The 17748-nt window shown below is 43.3% G+C and overlaps 1 protein-coding gene across 2 annotated transcripts in view; it reads right to left on the bottom strand.

Moving 5' to 3' along the window:
* ap1ar (adaptor related protein complex 1 associated regulatory protein) overlaps positions 1 to 16989 on the bottom strand; it is a 95366-nt gene extending 78377 nt beyond the window's left edge. For both annotated transcript variants that reach the window (XM_063046366.1, XM_063046365.1), the window contains exon 1: positions 16733 to 16989. In XM_063046366.1, the coding sequence (XP_062902436.1) occupies positions 16733 to 16866 (134 nt within the window). In that variant the 5' untranslated portion in view covers positions 16867 to 16989. The remainder of the gene's footprint in view (positions 1 to 16732) is intronic.
* Positions 16990 to 17748: the final 759 nt, after the last annotated feature.

Below are 17748 nucleotides of genomic sequence, written 5' to 3'. Positions count from 1 at the left end.
CCATGACTCTTGCCCCTTCGTAGCTCTGACTGCTATCACCCTAAGACTGCCATATCCTTCAATTCTGGTCTCCTGCCTGCCTTTTAATATCATCATCAATCTACCATCTGTGCTCCTACCTTCAGCTACAAAGACCCTGTGTTGTAGCATTCCCTTCCCAAAACTCTTCTCCCAATCTTCCTTTACAACCTAAACACAAGAGATTCTACAGATGTTGCAAATCCAGAAAAACACACACAAAATGCTGGAGGAACTCAGCAGCCAGGCAGCATCTACGGGAATGAATAAACAGTGAACATTTTGGGCTGAGACCCTTCATCAGGATTGGAAAAGAAGGGGGATGACGCTAGAATAAAAAGATGGTGGGAGGAGAAGGTCAAGCTAGAAGATGACAGGTAAAGCCAGGTGGGTGGGGGAGGGGGAAGAAGAAGCTGGGAGGTGATTGGTGGAAAAGGCAAAGGGCTGAAGAAGAAGGAATCCGACAGGAATGGAGAGTGGACGATGGGAGAAAGGCAAGGGAAAGGGCACTGGGGAGGTGAAAGGCAAGTAAGAAGAGGTAAGAGAGAAGGAAGAGAGAAAATGATATCTGTGTCATAAGGTTGGAGGCTACCTAGACGGAATGTGATGTTCTTCCTCCACCCTGAGTGGCTTCATCACAGCACAAGAGCAGGCCAGGTGAGGACGGGAATGGGGAGAGAAATTAAAATGGTTGGCTACAGGGAAACGCTGCTTGTTGCAGATGGAGTGGAGGTGCTTGACAAAGAGGTCCTCAATTTATGTCACATCTACCAATGTAGGGAAGACTGCATTGGGAGCACCATATATAGTAGACCAGGGGTCCCCAACATTTTTTGCACTGCGGACCGGTTTAATATTGATAATATTCTTGCGGACCGGCTGACGGGGAGGCGGGGGGGGAGGATGTTGGGATGCCAACGGACAAGAGTGGCAGTCAAGTACGTCATGTTTACTCGAGAAAGACTACCATGACCATGAAGTCTTGTGCAGGCACCAGTGCACATGCGTGTACGTGCTGATTTTTTTCCTACAACTCGTTTTTGCCGATTCTGTTCCGGGGGGGGGGGGTGTTAATCACGACCGGAATATAGGTGATAAATGGCTAATGCACTCAATTTCGTTTCTAAAAGGGTTTATCTAACGAATTTAATATTAAAAGCGCATATTTTCCTCGCATGAATATAATAGAAGAACTGAAAACTTGCCTGGCCAGTAGAAGTGGTAGAGGCAGGTTCGATATTATCATTTAAAGAAAAATTGGGTAGGTATATGGACAGGAAAAGAATGGAGGGTTATGGGCTGAGTGCAGATCGGAGGGACGAGGTGAGAGTAGCGTTTGGCACGGACTGGAAGGCCAGAGATCGCCTGTTTCCGTGCTGTAATTGTTATATGGTTATATAAGTAAGTCAATAGCATCATAACATTTTAAGTAATGTTTGGATATTAAATACACAGCACATATTTTCCCCGTATGAACATATAAAATCATTGCAACACACCAATATCGCTGAATCAGTGGGAGCCCTGGGCTTGTTTCCCTGCAACAAGACGGTCCCATCGAGGGGTGATGGGAGACAGCGATACTCGAAGGGGGTTCTTATGTCCAGTCTATTCCACAATTTAGTTTTCGTTGCATTTATTGCAGAGATATGTTGGAAATGGAAGCAACGTTTTCAGTGCTTTCGTGGATATCTCAGGATATTTAGCCTTGACTTTGATCCGGAATGCCGGCAGAGCTGTTATGTCAAACATACTTTTCAGCCCGCCGTCATTTGCAAGCTCGAGGAGGTGATCTCCTTCCTGCGCTGACATGGATAACGCGCGCGTAATGACCTCGCGTGCATTCAAGTTCAACAGTAGCCGTGACAGGGAATGAGGAAAGGTGCAGCTGACTCTTATTGCCAAATCATAGTGTTTCCTCGCAGCCCGGTAGCACATACTTTGCGGCCCGGTACTGGTCCACAGCCCAGTGGTTGGGGACCCCTGTAGTAGATGACCCCAGCAGATTCACAGGTAAAGTGTTGCCTCACCTGAAAGGACTGTTTGGGGCCCTGAATGGAAGTGAAGGAGGTGGTGAATGGGCAGGTGTAGCATTTCTGCTGCTTGCATGGATACGTGCCAGGAGAGACGAATCAACAAGGGAATCATGGAAGGAGTGATCCTTGCAGGAAGGAGAGAGTGGGGGGGATGTAAAGATGTGTTTGGGGTCAGATCCCGTAGAAGGTGGTGGAAATTTTAGAGAATTATGTATTAGATGCAGAGGCTCATGGGGTGGTAGGTGAGGACAAGAGGAATTCTATTCCCATTAAGAAGGGGTGAGAACTGAAAACTTGTTGAATGCTTTAGGTTTCATGAGTAAAATCAAAAGAACGGGGAATCCATTTCAACTTGTGGGGCTAAACTGAAGAGATTGATCAAGCATTGGCAGTTCAGTGATGGGCATAATAATGCACCGAGAGATCATTTAGTTTGTGGAATCTTACAAGACAGCATTCTAAAAGAGATCCTAACTGAAGCATAACTCACATTTAAAAGAGCAGTTGAAACCACTCTATTAACGGAAACCATAGCCAGAGATGTAATTGTGTTGTAGTTAGGAATGAAAATGAACATGAAAAAAATTGCAATGTCTAAACAGAAACCTGCCTGGCCAAACAAATTGTGTTACCTTCGTGGCAAGGGTTCACATACACCAGACTAATGCAAGTTTAAAGGCAAAGCTTGCATAAAATGCAACAAAGTTTAAGATGGCAATACTGAAGATGTGCAACAGCTTATTGGAAATCATAAGGCAAGAGAATCGACTAAAAACACTGTGTATAACATCTTTTCTGAAGGAAATTGTGGTGGAAGACAGTGAGGAGGCAGGTGGAGGCAAGACTGCTTCAGGGATGAGCTGTGCTGGGCCATTGCGAGGTGTAACATGTTCAAGCCGGGGTAGCAGACAGAGTTTGCCTCGCTATGGGAGATGGAGTGAGCGATTTGGAGAAGAGTTGATGCAGAAGAGTTTCAATGCTCATCTACTTGACCTAGGTGCAAAGATGGATCACTCCAAACACTGAGCAGATTTGGTGAGATCAAGAACAGCTTCAGACTGGGCGGCCCGGGTATGTCGCTGTGCCTAGATTCAGATTCTGGAGTATGGCACAGCTCGGTGCTTGGACAATTTAAATATCGGCCCAGATAGATTGAAAGCCAAAGTATCGGGCTGATTTCACTTGCTCACCCGCGTATGTTTATTCCTTCCTCAGCGTCAAGTCTGTGAACTGATCTGACTGCTGTGCGTTTCTACCCCCCCCCCCTCCCGGGTGTGATGAACTGGGGACCGAGGCATGGGCCTACTCCGGTTACTATGGGAGCAGATCTGAGGCTCAGTCTAGTTCGGGATACTGCTGGCTTGCTTCTATTGTTTGAATGATGTGTGTTTTTTTTTCCTGTCTTGCTCTGCACAGTGGATTTTGGTCCTTTTTTAAAAAAATTGGGTTATTCAGATTTCTTGCTTTGTGGCTGCCTGTAAGCAGACAAATTTCAGGATGTATAATTTATACATTTGAATCTTTGAAAGTAGGACACATACAAAGAGCATATTGAGCAGACAAAAATAAATGGAATGCACAGGGAAGATAAGAAGAAAAGTTGCACTAATCTGTATATAGTTGATGAAAAATCTGATGATGAGAGTGACACAGGACTGGGTGTCTTGAGGTTAACAATGTGAAAGCCAACAAGAGACAAGCAATATGGCTTAAACGAGAAGTGAATGGAAAATAAATTAAAATGGAATTGTACGATGGTTCAGCTATTTCAGTCATTCCGCAAAATGAGTTTGAATGGCATTTCAAAGATACTGAACTGAAGCCTGCAGAAATCCAACGAATAATTTATACTGGAGAGAAGATAACTCCTGTGGGAATGGCATTTATAAAAGTGAAATACAACAACAAGCCACATTGGGCTTTTATGTGGTAAAACAGGAGGACCAACATTGCGGGGATGTGATTGGCTGAGCCAACTACAACTTGATTGGAGATCCATTCACAGTTTGCAAGCCACATCCCTACAATAGAGTCAACTGAAAGCAAATGAAATAAGGTGCTGGATTTCGCCACAGCAGTGTTCAAGGACGGCATTGAAAAGAATAAAACATATCAAGGGTAAAATGGTGTTAAATGAAAATACTGCACCCAGGTTTTACAAACCCCCATCCGCTCCTTAGACTATGAAGACACGCAGTCCTCTTTTATTGTCATTTAGTAATGCATGCATTAAGAAATGATACAATATTTCCTCCAGTGTGATATCACAAAACACAGGACAGACCAAGACTGAAAAAAACTGACAAAACCACATAATTATAACATATAGCTACGATAGTGCAACAATACCATAACTTGATAAAGAAGTCCATGAGCACAGTAAAAAGTTCAAAGTCTCTCAAATGTCCCACATCTCACCCAGACAGGAGAAGGAAGAAAAACTCTCCCTGCCATGCCCGACCACAATCTGTCCCCGAGTCATCCGAAAACTTCGAGCCTCCAAATCAATTCTCCGACACCGACTACTGAGTGCCATCTCTGTCCAAATGATTCGACCTCAATCTCGGTCGCCAACAGCGGGCAAAGCCGGGGATTTTGAGACCTTCCCTCCGGAAGATTCCCGACCGCGCAGTAACAGCAGCAGCGAACCAGCGTTTCAAAAGTTTCTCCAGATGTTCCTCTGTGCTTTCACGTCCATCTCCATCAAATCAGAATTGTCCACAGCCCCTACTTAACAGATACTATATCATTTTTCACTGGAGGGCTGCGCACGCGTGGTGCGCTGCTCCCTCCTCCCGCCGAATACCATCCGTGATAAAGTAGCCAGTGAGCTGGATCGCATGGAGGTTGAAGGAATTCTTTCCAAGGTTGAGTGGAGCCCCATGGACAATGCCAGTGGTCCCAGTAGCCAAGAAGAATGGGTCTGTCAGGATCTGTAGGGATTTTAATGTCACCATCAACCCAGTCCTGAAAGTAGATCAATATCCTCTGCCCAGAATAGAGGATATCCCAAGGCCAAAAGATGTGTCACAGCTGCAGATCCTTTTAGGATTTGTCAGTTACTATAACAATTTCCTGTCAAACCTGGCTACTGTGCTACTGCTCTTGAACTCATTACCACTCATCAGGAAGAAATGGCAAATGGACAAAGCAGTGCAAGGTGGCTTTCCAAAAGGCAAAGGAAATGGTGACGCCAGACACTGCACTCACACATTATAATCCACATCATCCAGTAAAGTTTGCCTGTGACATCTCACCTCATGGTCTCGGTGCATTCATGTCATGTTATGAGTGATGGAAGTCATGTTATGAGTGATGGAAGTGTACACCGCATAGCCTTTGCATCACGTTCCCTTACTGCTACACAGAAAAATTATGCACAGTTTGACAGAGAGATTTTGAGTTTGATTTGGGATGCAAAACATTTCAACCAGTACTTATATGAGAGAGAGCTTACCCTCGCTACTGATCATCAATAACTCTTCTCAGGTGTTCCAGAACACTTAGTCAGTGACAATGGACCACAGCATGCTGTGGAACAGTTTCAGTCATTCTTGAAATGAATGGATTAAGGCATTACATCTGCACCGTACCACCCAGCTCTAAATGGCTTGGTTGAAAGGTTTGTCTAGAGGCTAAAGAACGTACTGTGAGCAATGAGAGCAGAACACACTACAATGACATGGAATCTGAAGCTTGCCAATTTCCTCTCTGCACATTCTACAATCAAAAACTCATGCTTGGATCTCCTCAAACCCAATCTCAGGGGGAGTATGCAGGACAATCAGCTGAGACAAATTGAGGGCTCCTCAAGGAGATTTGATGTTTCGCTCCTGGACAAGCAGTCCTGGCGAGGGACTACAGACATGATCAAACGTGGGTACTGGAAAGATTAAGGGTAGAGCTGGACCACTCTCCTACACAGTGGAGTTTGCATCTGATGTCATCAGGAGACAACACATCGATCAGCTGAGGAAAGCAGAGTCAGCTGTTGGAGAAATAAATATGGCTAGAGCAGTTAGAACCACTTCCTGCAGTCCCAAAGTCAACTGCTACAACCACCATGGAGAAGGCCCCAGAAACTGAGATGTTTTCATACTAGGGTTGCCAACTTTCCCGTATTTGCTGGGACATCCCATACATTGGGCTAAATTGGTTTGACCCACACGGGACTGCCCTTGTCCCGTATTTCCCCCGCTAAGGTAGAGCATTCCTATGAAACCATTCGTAAGCCGAAATGGTGTAAAGTGAAGAAGCAATTACCATTAATTTATATGGGAAAAATTTTTGAGCGTTCTCAGACCCAAAAAATAATCTACCAAATCATACCAAGTAACACATAAAACTTAAAATAACATTAACATATAGTAAAAGCAGGAATGATATGATAAATACACAGCTTATATAAAGTAGAAGTAATGTATGTACAGTGTAGCTTCACTTAACAGAATCTGGAAGTTTAAGCCAAAACCGATCTGTAGAAAAAAAATCAGCACAGACATGCATGCGCACACAGGTATCCGCGCAAGGCTTCATGGTCATGGTAGTCTTTCTCGGGGTAAACACAAGTGTCCCGTATTTGACTGCTACTTTTGTCCCTTATTTGGGAGTAAGAAAGTTGGCAACCCTATTTCATAGCCACGTCTCAGCTACCAAGCACAGTGATCTCTTTTGTCAGGAAAGACACTATCAGAATCAGGTTTAATATCACTGACATATGCCATGAAATTTGTTAAATAGTTAAATTAAATAGAATTAAAGGAAGTACTGAGGTGGTGTTCATGGGTTCAATATCTATTCAGATCTGGGATGGCAGAGGGATAAAAGCTGTTTCTGAAACTTTGAATGTGTGCCTTCAGCCTTCTGTACCTCCTCCCTAATGGCAGCAATGAGAAGAGAACATGTCCTGGGTGGTGGGGATGTGTAATGATGGATGCTGTTTTTTTGAGGCACTGCTCCTTGCAAGTGTCCTGGATACTACCAAGGCTAGTGACCAAAATGGAGCTAAGTTTACAACTCTCTGCAGCTTATTTCGATCCTGTGCAGTAACCCTCCCCTCCCCCATACCAGATGGTGATGCAGCCAGTTTAAATGCTCTCCATCATCCATCTGTAGAAATCTGAGTGGTTTTGGTGATATACCAAATCAAACTCTGAATGAAGTATAGCTGCTGTCTTGCCTTCTTTGTAACAGCATCAATACTTTGGGTCCAGGATAGACCCTCAGAGATCTTGACACCCAGGAACTTGAAATTGCTCACTCTCTCCACTTCTGATCCATCTATGAGGACTGGTGTGTGTTCCTTCATTTTACCCTTTCTGAACTACACAATCAGTTCATTGGTCTTACTGATACTGAGTTTTGACCACTCAACTAGCTGGTATATCCTGCTCCTGTACACTCTTGCATCACCAAGTTCTCTTTGTAAAGAGAACTGAGCAGTGGGCTAAGCACATATCCCTGTGGAGCGCCAGTGTTAATTGTCAGAGAGTTGGAGATGTTATTTCTGATCTGCACAGATTGTGATCTTCCGATGTCCAGTGTTCTAAGCAGTTGTAAAAGCTCACTCAGTGCTTGTAATTGCTTCTCTATCAGTAATACAGCCTGTGAGATCACAAGATCCTTTTCATTCTCTGCACCCAAAGTAATTCTAAGGACAACTTGATTAATGGCCAAGTTAATTTTGTTCCCATAACAAAAAGATTTCAAAATCATAAAGTGAAATAATTGTGTTTTTTGAATTAAGTACCATTAATTTTAAAATGCAGCATTCTTCTTTTTTTACAGTTGTAAAATTGTTATTGAAATAAATGGGTTCATGACCCCACACCAAGTCAAACAGACTGCAGGATCCACAAGCATGTTCCCCAGCAGGTACCTGGCAGGGTCTCAACAACTTCAAAGTTTTAGTATTTGGAAAACGTGGGTTGAAACCCTGAACTTGGTTGTTATTGCAGACAGGTTTTGTTCCATTATTGGTTTACACGTTAGAGAGTCTGAGAAGCTGCAGGAAATGACTCACCTCCGGACAGAAAAAACTCTTTCCACCATCAGGGAATCCCATGTTGTGAATGTGTTTGAATTTTCACTGCTTACTTGGTTGAATGCAGCTCCAAGACAAAGGTACCCATCATTACAGATGGTACCATCCACCAAGTGGACTGCACTTACTCCCAAATGTTATCTCAACAGCAGCTCCCCAAACTCATTACCTCATCACCAAAAGAGTCAAGGAATATCATACACCACCACCTACAGATACCCTTCCAAGATGTACATCATGCACTGTTACTGGGTCAAAATGCTAAAACACTACCCAATAACACCGTGAAAGTACCTTTGCCAGTAATTCAAAGTCACAACCAACCTTTGTCTTCTCAAGGGCAACAAACTCTAGCTTTGCCAATGTCTGGAGCTCACTGCTTTTCCTATTGTCATTGAATGCATTATCTTTAACAACACACACAAAATGCTGGAGGAACTCAGCAGGTCAGGCGGCATCTATGGAAGTGAACAGATAATTGATGTTTCAGGCCAAGACCCTTCTTCAGGACTGAGAACAAATGAAGATGCCAGAATAAAAAGGTGGGGGGATGAAAAGGAGATCAGCTGGACGGTGATAGGTGAAGCCAGGCATGTAGGCAATTTCAAGGGCTGGAGAAGAAGGAACCTGATAGAAGAGGAGAGTGGATCATAGGAGAAAGGAAGGAAGAGGGAACCTGGGAGAACTAATAGGCAAGTGAGAAAAGGTAAAATATCAGCGTGGGGAATGGGGGGAGAGGTGGGAGGGGGAAAATATTTTTTACTGGAAGGAGTATCAAGTTAGAGGCTAACCAGACGGAATATAAGGTACTGCTCCTCCACTCTGTGGATAACCTCATTGTGACAAAAGAGGCAGCCGTGGACTGACATGTCAGAGCAGAAATAGGAATTGGAATTAAAATGTTTGGCCACCAGGAAGTCCCACTTGTAGTGGATGGAGCGGAGTTGCTCGACTACGCGCTCCCCAAATTACATTGGGTCCCACCAGTGTACAGGAGGCTGCATCAGGAGCACCGGGAGCTAGAAGACCCCAGCAAATTCACAGGTGAAGTGTTGCCTCTCCTGGAAAGACTGTCTGGGGCCATAACTGAGGTAAGGGAGGTGGTGTATGGGCAGGTGTATCACTTAGGCCACTCACAGGGATAAGTGCCAGGAGGGTGATGATTGAGGGAGGGAATTGTGGGGGGAGCAATCCCTGCAAAAACTGGGGGGGGGGGAGGGGGGGAAGGTTAAGATACGTTAGGTATCTTCATACCCAATTGAATTAAATACGCATTTTATATAAATTAGAAACTTGGCCTTGGCCCCAAGCACTCACTTCCTGATTTTCTAACCACTTTCTATAACTACACTGATTCCTACATTTTGTTTAAAAAACATGCAGCTTCTGGATTCAATGTCATTTTATACACTAGATTCCTATGAACTCTATTTAATTCTTTCTTGGAAGGCAGATTACAAAGTTCAGTGCTTACCACCAATTACTCACAAGTCAGCTGACTGTTGAGATGCTAAATTAAAATAGAAAATGCTAATAATACTCAGTATCAGGCAGCATTGGTCAACAACGAACCTATTTGTGAAGAAGAATCAATGAGCCATTAACTTTGTTTCTCTTTCTCCACAAATGTTGTTCATCTTCCAGCTCATTCACACCTTGGGTTTGGTATTCATTCCTGGGCTGAGTTTCTCACTGTGCCAGACTTCATAGCAATTCTTAACACTGCCCCAACATACTCGTTACTCCAACTCTAGCCTCGTCTAAAGAGGTAATACAAGAAGAAGCAGGAGTAAGATCTGACCACTTCCATATGCTCATTGACCAAAATCTATCTATTTTGGCCTTGATTTAGCCTATTGCTGCCTGGGTGGAGAATTTCAAAGATAAAAGAAATTCCTTCTTATCTTAATCTTAAATTCATAAGGACTCATTCAGAAACAATGCTTCTTAATTCATTTTTCCACAAAACACCTTCTTGGTGTCTACCTTATCAAAGCCCCTCAAAATATTACGATCATACAGCACAATAAATTCTCGTTGGCTCCCCCTTCCATGTCAGCCATTCATACTAGTCTTCAACACTTGATCAATAACTTTCCATGCCTAACAATTTCTTGTTTTAAGCACTGCTTAAATGTTGTAAGAATCTCTGTCTCCACCACCCTCTCAGGCAGTGCATTCCAAAATCCAACCACTCCCTGGGTGGAAAAATATGTTCCTTGTATCCTCTCTACACCTCTTACTGCTTCCCTTAAATGTATACCCCCGATTATAAGTACCTCAATTATGAAGGAATACACCTCAATCAGATTTCCCCTCAGCCTTCTCCAACTACAGAAAACAAACCTGGACTCTCCTTATAACCAAGACACTTCATTCCAGGCAATACCCTGGTAAACCTCCTCCACACTCTCTGCAGAGCAATCGTGTCCTTTCTATACCGTGCCAAAACTGCACACATTATAAACATAGACAACCAATGTTTTATAAAGCTGCGCCACAACTTCCCTGTGCTTTATTCTATGCCTTTGCTAATGAATGAAGCATCCCGTAAGCCTTCTTTACCAGCTCTGAAACTTTTCGATGATTTTAAGTTCCCTGGCCCCCACTGCTTTATTTTCACCATGGATGTCCAGTCCCTATATACTTCCATTCCCCATCAATAAGGTCTCAAAGCTCTCCACTTCTTTTTGGATTCCAGACCTAGCCAGTTCCCCTCTACCACCACTCTGCTCCGTCTAGCGGAATTAGTCCTTACTCTTAATAACTTCTCCTTTGGCTCCTCTCACTTCCTCCAAACTAAAGGTGTAGCTATGGGCACCCGTATGGGTCCTAGCTATGCCTGCCTTTTTGTTGGCTTTGTGGAACAACCTATTTTCCAAACCTATTCTGGTATCTGTCCCCCACTTTTCCTTCGCTACATCGACGACTGCATTGACGCTGCTTCCTGCACGCATGCTGAGCTCGTTGACTTCATTAACTTTGCCTCCAACTTTCACCCTGCCCTCAAGTTTACCTGGTCCATTTCCGACACCTCCCTCCCCTTTCTAGATCTTTCTGTCTCTATCTATGGAGACAGCTTGTCTACTGATGTCTACTATAAGCCTACTGACTCTCACAGCTATCTGGACTATTCCTCTTCTCACCCTGTCTCTTGCAAAAATGCCATCCCCTTCTCGCAATTCCTCTGTCTCCACCGCATCTGCTCTCAGGATGAGGCTTTTCATTCCAGGACGAAGGAGTTGTCCTCTTTTTTTTTAAAGAAAGGGGCTTCCCTTCCTCCACCAACTCTGCTGTCAAATGCATCTCCCCGCATTTCACGCACATCTGCTCTCACTCCATCCTCCCGCCACCCCACTAGGAATAGGGTTCCCCTGGTCCTCACTTACCACCCCACCAGCCTCTGGGTCCAACATGCAATTCTTCGTAACTTCTGCCACCTCCAACGGGATCCCACCACTAAGCACATCTTTCCCTACCCCCCAATCTCTCTGCTTTCCACAGGGATCGCTCCCTATGCGACTCCCTTGTCCATTTATACCCCCCATCCTTCCCCACCGATCTCCCTCATGGCACTTATCCTTGTAAGCGGAACAAGTGCTACACATGCCCTTACACTTCCTCCCTCGTTACCATTCAGGGCCCCAGACAGTTCTTCCAGGTGAGGCGACACTTCACCTGTGAGTCGGCTGGGAAGATATACCGCGTCTGGTGCTCCCGATACGGCCTTCTATATATTGGCAAGACCCGACACAGACTGGGAGATCGTTTCGCTGAACACCTAGGCTCTGTCCGCCAGAAAAAGCAGGATCTCCCAGTGGCCACACATTTTAACTCCACATCCCATTCCCATTCTGATATGTCAATCCACGGCCTCCTCTACTGTAAAGATGAAGCCACACTCAGGTTGGAGGAACAACACCTTATATTCTGTCTGGGTAGCCTCCAACCTGATGGCATGAACACTGACTTCTCAAACTTCCGCTAATGCCCCACCTCTCCCCAACCCCATCTGTTATTTATTTATATACACACATTCTTTTTTTCTCTCTCCTTTTTCTCCCTCTATCCCCCTCACTATACCCCTTGCCCATCCTCTGGTTTTTCCCCCTCCCCCTTTTCTTTCTCCCTGGGCCTCCTGTCCCATGATCCTCTCATATCCCCTTTGCCTATCACCTGTCCAGCTCTTGGCTCCATCCCTCCCCCTCCTGTCTTCTCCGATCATTTTGGATCTCCCCCTCCCCCTCCCACTTTCAAATCTCTTACTAGCTCTTCTTTCAGTTAATCCTGACGAAGGGTCTCGGCCCAAAACGTCGACTGTACCTCTTCCTAGAGATGCTGCCTGGCCTGCTGCGTTCACCAGCAACTTTTGCGAGCCTTCTTTACCATGCTATTTTCTTGTGCTTAATCTTTAGGGTTCTGGACTTTTATACCTTGCTGTCCCTGTTCCTCAGTACTCCTTACGATCCTACCATTCACCACTTTAGATGCACCATGATTAAATTTTATTCAAAACAGCTCTGCTCAACTTACCACCAGATGATATCTTTCAGTAGCCTGTGACTATCCTCCTCGTCATCCGCAATACCACCAACTTTTGTTACCCACAAATTTACTTCTCATTCTTCTATTTGCCTCAGCAAATAGACCCTGACATTCCTCAGAAGATAAACCCTTTTAATCCCAGGAATTAACCTTTTCTGAAATGCATTAAGTACATCTTGCTTCAATAAGGAAACCAAAACTTAAGCCTCCTTAGGCCTCCTTATGGATACCCACCAATACTCCATATTGCTGTATTAAGACCTGGCTAATTTAATACAACAGTCTTTTGTTCAATATGACCAACAATCCATTTACCTTCATCATTATTTGTTACACCTGTAATGTTGACATGTACAAGGTTACCTGGCTCCTTCAGTGTAGAAAATGGTGCTCTATCTAAACATTATTCCACATTTCTATTCCTCTTACCAAAAAATGGATAATCTCACGTTTGCTCTTTTCCCCCCAGTCTACTAATTTTTTGCCCATTTACTTAACCCAGTCTCTTATGCAACCTCCTATTTTCACCCACTTGAGTTCATCCAAAACTTTACCGCCCATCTGTTACCTCACATCAGTTATCATCTAACCCAGGCATTCTGAACCCGGAGTCCACAGAACCCTTGTCATCAACTGCACGGCATAAAAACGTTGGGAACTCCTGATCTAAACAATATTTGTCCTACTAAGCTGCAATGACTCCCAACTTGGCAACACCTTCATTTTTAAAATTCTCAACATTCACAAATGCTTTCCACTTCACACTTTCTAATTTTCGGTAACCCTACAAAATCCAAAATCCTCCACTTTGCTTCTGCAATAAATGATATCTTATTAGTCCCAACATTAACATGTCTTGTCTCTACGCTTTTTACTCTTTAGGAACCTCCATGAAATCTCATTGACAATCTTAGGATCATCTGTCCTAATACATTCTTACACTGCCTGATAGTAAATTTGATCTGGTGGAACTCCTGTGAAGAACCTTTGGAAATTTCATTATATTAAAATTTGGTACATTAGTGTGAGTGCTTTTCATATAGAACTTTACTATATCTGTTCTAAATTCTTAAAACTAAGTTGAATGCTATTGTCCCAAGAATTATGCCTTCCAAAAATATTTTTTCCCGGAGCTTCTAACATCTGAAGAATTTAACCTTATTTACATATATAAACATATCCAAATAGCTCCATTGCCATAGCCATCACCACCAAAAAGGCAAAGGTTACTGGGCAGCATCTTCCACAGATTTATTAATTAATATATAGAAGTTACTTGAAAACAAACCAAAACTGCTCTGAGACTAAGCACGGGGGCTGACACTGCATGAGGTGCTCCAAATAACTAAGTTCCAAAGTTCAAAAGAGTACATTCGATCCTTTACTAAGAATCTAGCAAAGGTGAACAATCTTGCAGTGATTTAAAAAAACTAACAAAACTAAAACTAGCAATATAACCAAATAAATAGCTAATAACGATATAACAGTCTAAGCATTAGCAGTAAACAACAAAGCTATTGGCTGCTTCCAACTTTAACCAGACTAGAGTGAACTCAGACAAATACATAGTTATACTCACTTGCTTCTACCACACCCCAACCCACGTGACAGATTACCATAATAAATCTGCCACAAAATAAAATACAGACAGAAAATAGATACTTAGTTCCTACAAATTATCATTTCTGTTGGAGATATTCCGTCAGCCATGTGGTTAAGGCGTCGGTCTAGTGATCTGAAGGTCGCTAGTTTGAGCCTCAGCTGAGGCAGCGTGTTGTGTCCTTGAGTAAGGCACTTAACCACACATTGCTCTGCGACGACACCGGTGCCGAGCTGTATCGGCCCTAGTGTCCTTCCCTTGGACAATATCAGTGGCATGGAGAGAGGAGACCTGCAGCATGGGCAACTGCCAGTCTTCCATACAACCTTGCCCAGGCCTGTCCCTGGAAACCTTCCAAGGCGCAAATCCATGGTCTCATGAGACCAACGGATGCCTATTCCATCAGATTACTTATTAGAATCAAAAACTAAACTACTGAAGGAACCCGGTGGTCAGGAAGCACCTGGCGGGGAAATGATGTGGTTTACATTTCAAGTAGTAACTACCTGAAGCGTCAAACACGCCTTTGCCTCTACAGATGCTGCCTGACCTGTCAGGTTTCTTCAACAATTTATTTATTGCTTCAACATTTGCGGTTTCTTTTGTTTCCATTAGAAAAGTTGTCACTATCGATCATCTTATTTCATATACTCAATAACCTATTGGTCACATGAGCAATAAAATGTCACAGATCAGGTGGTTCACTTAGGTTCTGATCATTACACAAGGTTGATTTTGCACTGAACAATCAGAAAAAAAATACACTAGATTATTGGCTCCTGCAGAACCATTGAACTGATGAACATAAAACTGTCCAAAGGAGGTGGTATTGTAATAGGATTCTTTATTTATTTATGAATTGATGTGGGAAATGGCTATGGGAAAATAAATTGGTAAGTCCATATTGCCAGTATCCAGAATGACATGAACAGACACTGAGTTAATCGAGCTAGAACATTGGGGTATTCTTTCTAATACAAGATAGTTGATTACATCAAGAGAAATTTTCCAAGACTACAGCTTGGAATTACCAGGGACATCTCCAAGGACACAAGTGCAGCATCAAAGTGGTTGAATTTTGGAGAAGCTTGCGTTGCAGACATATGTTTCTGGCAAGCCTACCTGCTCCTGTGAGCTGATAGAGTACTGCATACCTCCTCTCTCCCTAACCACCAGTGATCAGCAAACTGAGGTCAGGAAATACATCAGCAGGTGTAGGCTTGGAACAAGAAAACTGAGATTGACAGTGAGCAGCACTGAGACAGCAGTGCAAGAATGGGTGCGAGTTTCCACTTAAAACTTAAAAATCCTAGGAGTAATTTTGTGGAAGCATAATTTGCATAGATACTGGTCCACTATGAAATTAATTTAAGATCATTCCTTATGAAGCTTAGATGGAAGAGAAGTTGGGTGTGAGTCCTTGAAAGCTTCCTGTACTGTGGCCCCTGTGGGTACCTGGGAGACCATATTTTGCACAGTTATATTTATCCGTGAAGAGGAGGGTTCTATCTAGGCATGTCAACACTAGAAGGCAGTTTTATTTGCAGTTAACTGATGATGCGCCAAATGCTTAACTTCAACTTGAATGCAAGTTCTGAGCACACAAAGTGTACATTTAACAATAAATACAGACCCTATAAACAACAGCTAGTATGAGCCTTCAGCATTCACAAAAGGTGAAAATGAATCAGACCTGTTGTTAGATGAACACGTTTGAAAATCTCAGTGATTACAGTGGTTATACAATGTCAGATCATTACTCTGAACTTTATAGATCCAACAGGGTCAAATTAAATAATCGAACCATTGTCGTTATAGATGACCAACAAATTAAGTAAAATAAAAGATGCAAATTCAAACTTTTTGTTGCCATTTAGTCATCAACTTTCTTTTTAAAAGGATGGACCATATTAAAGCTTGGCAAATAACACATTTCATCCTTATAGTGTACCAACAACTGCAAAATGTTCTATATTCTCTTGAAAATAGTCTGCAACAAATTACATAGCAACTTCACAAAGTGCAGGACTTTTACAATTAAAATTATGAATTTTAAATTAAATTAGAGGTCATGCAACTTGTTTCTAAGCATTTCTAAGTGTTAATTTTAAATATTCGATGTTCTCTTTGACTTTACTCTTTTGCATATTTCTAGTCAGGTTCTTTGTGAAAAGCGACATCACGACGGATTGAAACGGAGCTCCAATTAAATGAGGGGAGTGGTTAAGGGAGGGACCCTGTGCTGATCCCAACAAATAACAAAGATTCAGCACTACAGAAGGACCTTCAGCAGATTTTATTTTGCAAACAATAGTTAAAGTAGCAGCACACCTTTTAGTCTTACACAATAAACTACAGAAAAACGAGCTTGCGCGGAACAGTTTAACCATTAAACTACCGTGCTTACACTGGCTTGGTGTTTATTTTTGAACTTGAATAAAACCCAAAAGATGAATGTACAACACTCTGAACAATGACAAAACGACTCACCCTCCACCACACTGGATCCTGTTGGCCTCCTTCCTGAACAACCTCATGCACCGAGCCCAGCAGTTCCCCATGGCACATGCTCGTCGGTCACCAACAAGACACTGGGCTAAAAAGAAGAGCAAACCCGGGTCCATAGGACAAGTCCATCCACCCAGGAATTACAAGTGCGAGGCATTGAAATAAAGTCAGCACCACAGGGAACCAGACAGCGGCTGCAGCACGATCCCCATCACCAGCTCTCGCAGCTTCTTCCGGCAGGCGCGGGTCACGTCGGTAACCCCGCCCATCCTGCTGTTCCAGCCCCCACCACCACAGTCTTCAGGGCGCTGTAGCTGGCGACAGCTGGGACCAAGCCCCGCCCTTCCACTGGTGGCGGCTCCGAACAAGCCCGGCCCTCCCTCTGGTGGCGGCGAGTCGTAATGACAAGTCCTCCCACCTCACAGATTTCCATAGTTATGCAATTTTTAAGAGCAGGTAATTGGCATTTTTCTTTGCTTTCAGAATTTGACCATAATGTCATTCATTACAGTTCTAAATAATGTATAGATAAGGTAAGAGAAGATTGCTAACCAAAGCAAGGTTGAGCAATGAGCTGTATACTGGTGTTGCAAGGGCTGAGAGAATATATTGCAGTGTTTGGAGCAATATTCTTGAGTGGACCTTAGCCTGTGCTGATAAGCTCTCACCTGAATAGAACTGACACAAGTACATTTGCAGATGTTGGAAATCCAAGCAACACATACAAAATGCTGGAGGAACTCAGTAGGCCAGGCAGCATTTATGGAAAAGAGTAAACAGACGACGTTTTGGGCTGAGACCCTTCAACAGGACTCTGAATAGAACTGAGCTGGTTAGCTTTAACTGCAAGCTGGGAAGCTTCAAAACAGAGATATGCACTTTATCTAAACCTAACAACAACAAGGCACACTGACATTGCTTACACATGGTGTGACATCATTTATGTTCTAAATCATATGACTTCTCTTCATACTGCATACACCACACTACTTTCTTTG

This window comes from Mobula hypostoma, chromosome 4 (genome assembly GCF_963921235.1).
Source record: "Mobula hypostoma chromosome 4, sMobHyp1.1, whole genome shotgun sequence".
NCBI classification, from domain to species: domain Eukaryota; kingdom Metazoa; phylum Chordata; class Chondrichthyes; order Myliobatiformes; family Myliobatidae; genus Mobula; species Mobula hypostoma.
This window is presented reverse-complemented; position numbering and strand designations above follow the sequence as displayed.